Source organism: Mytilus trossulus, chromosome 5 (genome assembly GCF_036588685.1).
Source record: "Mytilus trossulus isolate FHL-02 chromosome 5, PNRI_Mtr1.1.1.hap1, whole genome shotgun sequence".
NCBI lineage: Eukaryota > Metazoa > Mollusca > Bivalvia > Mytilida > Mytilidae > Mytilus > Mytilus trossulus.
The window spans coordinates 36,558,821-36,568,493 of NC_086377.1; the positions used below are offsets into that span (position 1 = coordinate 36,558,821).

Genomic DNA, 9,673 nt, shown 5'->3' on the forward strand with positions numbered 1-9,673 from the left:
ATTAAATGTTTCTTATAATAAAAGAATATATACATTGTAGGATATTGATAGTCTACTAGGAGTTCTGATATCTAAGTTTCTAATATCGAGCCCCCACATTTAAATACGGTTTGGCATACCGGTATTATACATGTATGAAAGTAAAACCTGCAACCTTGGAGGATTTGGTGGGCGGTGTTTTTTTTCAGACATTTAGAAGAAAACCGAAATTCAAAGCAATGAAGAACTCAATAGTTTGAATACTTAAACATGAACACGTTTGGTTGGTCCTATTGCTTATAGTTTTGCGTTTATGTCTCTCAATTTAGAAAAATATATATATATGTATGCCCCATCTACGATTTCTGGTCTTTGCGTCCGTCCGTTCGTTCGTCCGTCCGTCTGTCCCGCTTCAGGTTAAAGTTTTTGGTCAAGATAACTTTTGATGAAGTTGAAGCCTAATCGTCTTCAAACTTTGTACACATATTCCCTATGATATGATCTTTCTAATTTTAATGTCAAATTAGAGAACTGGTGACACATTCTTGTTTATACATGTTATATAAAAATATAAAGTATAGTAAGTTTGGTGTTCACATATTCATCGTTTGGGATATACTGGTCCGCTTAATCACCGATTCTATACGAATGTAGCGGACAAACAAACGAATCCACATCTATACAGTTGTATGCCCGATTTTAAAATTTACTACAACTTTCCAAAAACACTTGTAAAAGTAATACAAATGTAGCTAGGTCATTGAATCATTTTACATCTAACAAAGCATACATCACCGGATATACTTGTGTTTTGACTTCCTCCCTCCCCGTTTTATCAAGCTTCACAATAATATTTCCTGATTTACCATGGATATTTTAGATAGGTGGTTGTAAATATTTGTTCTGATGAAAAGTTTTCGTTCCAGGTTGTCCACGCGGAGTAGAGGTTCCTCTATACGAGGCGTGGGCGAGGATGCAGAAATTTCATTAAGGGTAAGTTAGTTAAATGGTAAATGACAAGTGGACAAAGGTTATAAAACAGACAAAAAGACAAAAAGAAAGCTTCTAACTGTTGACGCTTTTGTCTTCATCAGCTGAAGAGCCAGAAACGATTGCACTTCAGCTACCCAGCCTTTCACAGGGATATACTGTATAGTGAATTACAAAATTAAAAGCTTACAAGTGTATATGATTGCCAATGATACATGTCTTCACAAGAGACCTAATGACACAAACATTAACTATGGGTCAGCGTTTGGCCTTCAACAATAAGTAATGACCATACCACATGGTCAGCTATAAAAAAAAAAAAAAGGCAATTGAATTGTTTCCCATGTTGACATTCTCTTGTTTGGCTTTATAAACATTTTGATGTAAGTGTCACTGATGAGTCGTGTGTAGACGAAACGCATGTCTGGCGTACTTAATTATAATCCTGGTACCTTTGATAACTATTATCTGATATTTAATTAAAGATTATATGGTGTGCAAAAAGCTTTATATATCTTTCTTGTAATGAAAGGTCCAATTATTTTCAATTTGTTTTCGTCCCAATATGCATGTAATATTTGTAACTGGACTTAAGAGTTAAACACCGTCATGATCGTCTCTTCATCTCGAAGATTTCTTGATCTCAAATTGACTATATACTTAATGTACAAAATGTATTACACGGCTTAATACTCCCGCCAATAGTAGAATCTAAGTTAAAAGAAATTGAAAATGGTCGATGATCACGTGCTGGCAGGCGCGCTCGTAGGAGATCGTGGGATTCGATCCGCACCTAGGTCATCCCAAGACCTTTAAATGAGCGTTTATAAAATTCATTTGCGAAGCATGCCATATTTTAGAAATTGGAGAATAGACTGGCCGACTCGGAATCGAAATAACGTATCCCTGTATACTATCTGGGTGACCTTTCTGATTGCGACTTGTTACTTATTAAGCTATGCACCCCTGCCACCGCTATCATGGGCCTATGGTGTAGAATGGTATATTTATTTTCTGTTAGCGTTCTGAATAAACATAATGATACGTTAAACAGTCCTGCATCAATCAAAGAAAATGAAACAAATTAAACATACAATTAGGAACTTCATTTTAAAGGTGAATATCCATATCTCTACATTTTAAAATGTGAATATACATATTTCTACATTTTAAAATGTGAATATCCATATCTCTTCATTTTAAAATGTGAATATCCATATCTATATATCTACATGTATATAAATATATTGTATAAACATACTCAAACCCGACGGAAACTGGGTATGTTTCCTTATATCGATTATATACATGTATATATATAAAAATAGTTTTGTTTACAACTTGCAGCTTCACCCTTTTAGGTCAAGGACATCGTATTGAAGGAAGTCATAAATTTTAACACGATAATTATTGTTAACGATTGATTGATACATTCGACCATGAATATCCTTCCGACTACAATCAATTCGATTGTATCATGATTGTCTAATTCCTGGAATGGTGATTTTTTTTTAACGAAAATTGAAAAATTATGGAAAATTCTAGGTTAAAAAAGTTCTTCGAATTTGTACCTTGTTTTTAGCTCACCTGGCCCGAAGGGCCAAGTGAGCTTTTCTCATCACTTGGCGTCCGGCGTCCGTCGTCGTCGTCCGTCGTCGTTAACTTTTAGAAAAATCTTCTCCTCTGAAACTACTGGGCCAAATAAAACCAAACTTGGCCACAATCATCATTGGGGTATCTAGTTTAAAAAATGTGTGGCGTGACCCGCCAAACAAAACAAGATGGCCGCCATGGCTAAAAATAGAACATAGGGGTAAAATGCAGTTTTTGGCTTATAACTCAAAAACCAAAGCATTTAAAGCAAATCTGACATGGAGTAAAATTGTTTATCAGGTCAAGATCTATCTGCCCTGAAATTTTCAGATGAATCAGACAACCAGTTGTTGGGTTGCTGCCCCTGAATTGGTAATTTTAGGGAAATTTTGCTGTTTTTGGTTATTATCTTGAATATTATTATAGATAGAGATAAACTGTAAACAGCAATAATGTTCAGCAAGGTAAGATTTACAAATAAGTCAACAGGACCAAAATGGTCAGTTGACCCCTTTAGAAGTTATTGCCCTTTAAAGTAAATTTTTAACCATTTTTCGTAAATTTTATATATCTTTTACAAAAATCTTCTCCTCTGAAACTGTTGGGCCAACTTAATCCAAACTTGGCCACAATCATCTTTGGGGTATCTAGTTTAAAAAATGTGTGACCTGACCCGCCAAACCAACCAAGATGGCCGCCATGGCTAAAAATAGAACATAGGGGGTAAAACACAGTTTTTGGCTTATAACTCAAAAACCAAAGCATTTACAGCAAATCTGACACGCGGTAAAATTGTTCATCAGGTCAAGTCCTATCTGCCCTGAAATTTTCAGATGAATCAGAGAACCCATTGTTGGGTTGCCGTCCCTGAATTGGTAATTTTAAGAAAATTTTGCTGTTTTTGGTTATTATCTTGAATATTATTATAGATAGAGTTAATCTGTAAACAGCAAAAATGTTCAGCAAAGTAAGATTTACAAATAAGTCAACATGACCAAAATGGTCAATTGACCCCTAAGGAGTTATTGTCCTTTATAGTCAATTTTTAACAATTTTCATAAAATTTGTAAACTTTACTACCAGTTACATTTTCCACAGAAACTAATGGGCCAAGTTCATTATAGAAAGTGATAATTGTAAGCAGCAAGAATGTTCAGTAAAGTAAGATGTACAAACATATCACCATCACCAAAACACAATTTTGTCATGAATCCATCTGCTTCCTTTGTTTAATATTCACATAGACCAAGGTGAGCGACACAGACTCTTTAGAGCCTCTAGTTTTATTTGAAACGAAAATATAAACAGCTGGTGCCCTGTAAGTGTCTATCTCAATAGTAATTTGTTTAAGCTGTGTCTCGCCTGTGTCGAAAGTCGCTATAGCGAGACATTTATAGTGTTATATCGGCGGCGGAGGCGAGGTAAAAACTTGTTCTTTACTGAACCGACATGCTTAACTGAAATGTTTACCTGCTAGTTAACAAAGAAACAGTCCATATGAAGGCAAGTTACCTTAGGTACCAAACATTAAAAATTATTCTGTTACTGAGCTGACCAGTCTTTGCTCTTACTCCTTAATTGCGCGTGCTTAGTTTAGAAGCGGCAAATACCAATTTTAAAGTTGTAGGTTTGAACTGGCAGGGTTCGAGACAACAATTTTCCGAACACCGTGGGCGGTTACATTGCTTTGTTAAATATCTGACCTGCCTTTCACGAACAACAGACTCTCTACAAATGTCTGACATAGTTATACACTAGTTCGTCTATCCTACATAGTGTACGAAGGATTACTTCAAAGATATAGATATGTTTAGCTAATAACATTCATTCATTTATATGCCGAAGATAACATGTACATGACAGGGTGTATACAACGGCATACTATAAAGCAAGCTTCAGCATTGAGCAACACAATTACCGATGTTTTGAATTTTTATTGAATTTTACTTTTTTTTAAATTTTAGGATATTTGTGATACAAGCATGTCATCACAAGTAATTATCTCCCCTGAGAAGGTATACTCCACGGGACTACTCGAAGGTATCCAACGTCTATGGAGTACTGGAGATCATTCAGATGTCATAATTCTCGTGGGAGAGAAGACATTCAAATGTCACAAATTTATGTTGGCAGCAGTATCTACATACTTCGACGCCATGTTTTCGTCGGGCATGCGTGAAAGTGTAAGTGGTGAAGTAACTTTTCCGGAAATGGACCCCGATCTGTTTGATTGCGTGATTAAGTTTGTATATAGCGGCGATATTGAACTCACGATAGACAATGGAGTCGAAATTCTCAGTATTGCCTCCGTTCTGCAAATCAAAATGCTACAGCAAATTTGTGAAGATTTTCTCTATCCACATATAACCTCCGAAAATTGTTTGAAAATTTGGAAACTAGCTTCATTTCATGATTGCCACAATCTTGCTAACCATGCAATAAAAATCGTTGCTGCGAACTACCAAGAAATTCGTAAAACTAGTGACTTTGTTGAATTAGAAGGTAAAGAGCTTGCAAGTATAATGAAAGAGGACAACCTACAAACCGAAAGCGAGGATCGTCTCTGTGATACAGTTTTTCAGTGGCTCGAACACGATTTAGAAAAACGGAAGAAATTTTGCGGCAATCTTTTCGAAAACATTCGCCTGTCTTTCCTTAATCCGGAATATTTACTAACAATCGAGGACCGACATGACTTTCTCAAAGATGACTTAGAGACAATGAAATACATCAACGAAGCAAAGAAATACCATCTTCTACCTGCTAGACAGCAGGACATTTGCAACAAGCAGACAAGATATCGTCTGTCATCCGGGACAGAAGAAGTGGTGGTCCTCTTGGGAGGATGCGAATCAACAACTCCACCATACATTAGAAGTCTACAGGTCATATGTTACAGTTTCCAAAGTAAAGAATGGTTCGAGTTATCTGCCCTTCCTTATGATCCTGGTATAGAGTTTGCGTCGTGCACTTATAAGAATGATATTTTCGTGTCAGGAGGAGGGTCAATGCAGAATTGCCTTCTGAGATACGACGCAGACAAAAACAAATGGGTTCAAATGGCAACAATGAAAAGCGGAAGGCGCCGACATTCAGTTGTTGCTGTGACTGGTGGCCTTTATGCCTTAGGCGGATATGACAACAAATTAGAAGATGGCTCGCGCATGCTCTCAAGTATCGAGTTGTACGATATCCGCGAAGACGAATGGTCAGAAGTAGGTCAACTACCAATTGCAATTAGTTCATTTTCAGCAGCAGTGGTTGGTGAAAGTATTTATACCTTTGGAGGTGAAAAGAACGATCGGAAAGACACCGCTTTCATTCAGTGCTTTGATACACGCATGCGTCAGTCATGTAAGCTCGATGCCAAAATTCCAATGGCTTGTAAGCTTACACGTTCCGTTACTGTAAACAGCAGAGTGTTCCTCATCTTCTATGATGGCCGTGTAGTTGAGTTTTGCAAGGACACAAAAGAAAGTCGGAAAACGTATTGCCGAACGGTCGGTAGACTGACCGCCTATCAGAGAATTCATTTCGGTGTCATACATTACCAAGGTAACATAATCGTTCTGGGTGGCGAAATTGAAAGTAATACGCTTTGTAAAGATCTTATAATGTTTGACCCTTCAACTTCTGGATGTACGACATTAAGCGACACACTTCCGGCACCTAGACTGATTGACGGCTGCGTCAAAATAGCTGCGTTAAAAAAGCACATGAAACCTTTGCAAAAATGAAACAATCCGTGTTTTACTTGTGATAGAGAACGTAAATGAAGATTGGTGATATTGCAACTAAATGGCGTTTATTTGTCAGTACACAAAACACTATGCATGATTTTATTTTTGAATTTATATTTGCCATTTTTCTGGAATTTGAAATCGTTATTGTTTTTACAACTTCTTTATCAATGTTGTTTATGAATGTTATAACTGATTTTTTATATATACACATGTGCATTGCTGGATCAATTTGCATCCTTTTCAGTTCTGGTCGTCTGCATGTACATCGTGCAGCCGTATGCCACGTGACTTGTATGGCGCATGTTAATTTCACGTTAACTTTTAAAAAATTCTTAAATTCCATAAATTTCGCTCATTGTCATTTTTAAAAATCATTGACTTATTTGATCCTACAGTAGCTATTTATTAATATTCTAGAAATTATTGGATTGTCACTAATATCATGTTACCTTAGCAATTAAAAATTGACGATTTTAACTCAAGCATTTCACTGTTTAAAAAAAGCGGTTTTGAGCGTTGAAGACAGTTGAGTATTTTAAATGATGAAAAACACATATTGTCTTAGATATAATTGGTGTTTATTGTACTCTGCGAGTCTAGCATTTGTACCTGGTTTAAATATAAAGAACAAGAAGAAAGAAATGTGTGCCAATAGATCAGTTAAATTATATTTATTTTATCTTGTGTATAGTATGGAAAAGCTTCAATTTTTAGAGACCGGAAAAAAGCTTTTATTTTTTTAATCAAATAAATGAAATAGAATAAATTAATGAATAACAAATCATGTACTCTATAACCGGAAACATTACTTGATTCTATCTTTTTTCATTTCAAAAGGATTTTTTAGGGGTTACTTAACACTACAGGGAGATAACTATGTAAAATCAGCTTAACGTTTTAATTACACTGTGTTTTTAAGGGAATATTAAGCTTCTCAATGATCGATATTAGTGTTTGTCAAACTGCTTTACAACCAGTAATTTTTTTCTGATAAAATGGTTGGTTCAATTTTTTGAAATTTTTATATTCTTCTCAAAAGGTCAAAGTAAATCCTTTGTCAAAATGTTTTGAAAATTAAACCAGCCAAATTAATTTTTGGGAATTTTAGGGAAGAGGTTGGGTACCACCTTAAGCATGTCAATATTTCGTGAAACGTAAATAGCCTACATGTATGAGATCTCTTTTGTCTTTTTATAATGTTTCATGGTGTCATTTGATTATTTTTATTTTAATGTTTTATCATGTTTGTGTTAACCGTGGGGAGCAGTCATTTGATGAATTTTAAAATGGTCACCACATGGAAGAGGGGAGGGGAGAAGTTGTTGCATTGAAATATTGCTAAATTATTTATCAATATCTTTATTTGATTTAAAAGATAAATCGTCGTTCCTTAATTGTGTGCCTTTTGGGAGAAGTGTTAGGGTTAATTATAAAAGACACTAAAAAAGACTTATCATACATGCAGAAATATTTTCCACTGAACATTTTGCAACCAACAATTATTTAATCATACGAATATTGTTGTGGGAATCTGGTACAACTAAAACTTCTCCCTTTTGCATGAAATGGAATGTTCGAGTATTTTTTTTTCTCTTCTTAAATGTAATTTTGTATATACACACAGATATTTGTATACAGAACTTGGATTATTCAGAGCAATTTACACAAATACTTCGATGGCCTTAATTTAAAGATTTTTTTAATATTACTTTTTTATTTATTAACTTTTACATTTTGTATCGTTAAAAAGTAATAAATATGGAAACGGAAGTCTTTATCGTTTGTTTACTAAACATACAGTTTGTTGTCGGAGCATACAGGGAGTTTCCATGCTTCTTTTTCCTCTAGAAAATAAAAAAAATTGTGGACTCAAAATCATGCTTTTTGCTTAAAAACCAAATGTCCAGCGCTGTTATTGATATGCCTCATCTCAAAATCACAACTTCATGTGGCCTTTAACAACGGGACAAATTATCACTACATGTACAAATCACTGCAAGTTTGAGTTAGTTCTTGATACTGCTTGTTTCTTGCACGAAAGACATGATATAGAGAGGCATCGCAATTGTTGAGTTTGACCTGTCCATGCAATTACAGATCTGTCTACGCTTGGTTTATTTCCCAGGCAGCATTGGACATATCAAAAAAGTTACGATTGTTGAAAAACAGATCAGAAGTCATTGGAACTTTGAAATATGTTTTTCTTTTAGACAACATATGAATTTTAGAAAGGACACACCAAAAAAGAAATTAACATATACGTAGCTTTTGACTTGTGTGTGATTTTGGCACAACTTTCTTTTTTTTTTAACTTTGTACTTGTTTGGCTTTATAAGTATGTTGATATGAACGTCACTGATGAGTCTTATTGGCGTACTAAATTGTAATCCTGATACCTTTGATAACTATTTTATTCGACCGCAAACATTATTTGTTGGTTAATATTTTGCCATGATGTCGTCGTCGTCCGAAGACACATTTGGTTTCCGGACAGTAATTTTAGCTTTAGAGAACGGAACTCTCTAAACTTTAACAAGACAGTTTAATACCACAAAAGGAAGGGTTGGGGTTGTGGTACCAACAGTTTATGAATTAGGGGCCAACAACAAGCATGTTTGCAGTTTTCAGACAATAACTTGTGTGCAAGTGAATGGATCTCTCTGACATTGTACTACAAGGTTTCATACTACAAAGGGCAGACTTGGATTGAGTTTTGGGGTAATTGCTTCAAAAAGGGGGGAGCATTTTTGTTCCCAAATTTTTTAAAGAAGGTTATTTTTTTTTCTGCAAAATTCATTTTTTTTAAAGTTTCAAGAAGAATTCTTTTAATTACATGTAGTATTGTGCAAAATATTTTTAAGATCTTTGACCCATTTGATTTTGTGTCAGTAAGTGTACAAATGGAAAACATCGTAAAAAAGAAATTTCACGATGAAATAATTAATTGTGAGATGATAATACAATCTTCTAATAATTCAGTATTCACATGTGAAAGATAAACAGTACTTACATGTTACAAGTTTATACTTTTGCATTTATTTTAAATTTTGTGTTTGAAGGAAAAGTTTTGTTGTGAACAGCAAATACGGCAAGGTAGAATACCAGTTTGTACAGCTTATTTTATCTAAATAAAAATAGACAAGTAATTACTTGTACAATCGTGACAATTATAATATTTGTACAAGTAATCACTTGTACAAAATGATAATTTGTGCACGACATATATATGTATTGTCTCCATGCAGTGATCATTAGGAAATATATAGACATATATAGAAGGTCAAATTATACAATTTGAAAAAAAATAGACAGAAGAGGAGTTTTGAGATTTAATTAAAAAAGGCAGGATGATACACTTGCAAAAAAAG

General features: G+C 34.6%; 1 protein-coding gene across 1 annotated transcript; it reads left to right on the forward strand.

Moving 5' to 3' along the window:
- Positions 1-779: 779 nt before the first annotated feature.
- LOC134718807 (kelch-like protein 24) lies at positions 780-8,075 on the forward strand. Its single transcript, XM_063581537.1, has 2 exons — positions 780-972; positions 4,527-8,075. Exons 1-2 carry the CDS (start codon positions 886-888, stop codon positions 6,297-6,299), a joined length of 1,860 nt encoding a protein of 619 aa, XP_063437607.1. The 5' UTR covers positions 780-885; the 3' UTR covers positions 6,300-8,075.
- The last annotated feature ends 1,598 nt before the right edge of the window (positions 8,076-9,673 follow it).

Excerpts from the sequence above, each read along its gene's own strand:
- LOC134718807 (XM_063581537.1), top strand. The coding sequence starts at position 886 with ATGAAAAGTTTTCGTTCCAGGTTGTCCACGCGGAGTAGAGGTTCCTCT. Across the intron at positions 973-4,526 it reads ATGCAGAAATTTCATTAAGG|GATATTTGTGATACAAGCAT; the intron begins GTAAGTTAGTTA and ends TTTAAATTTTAG.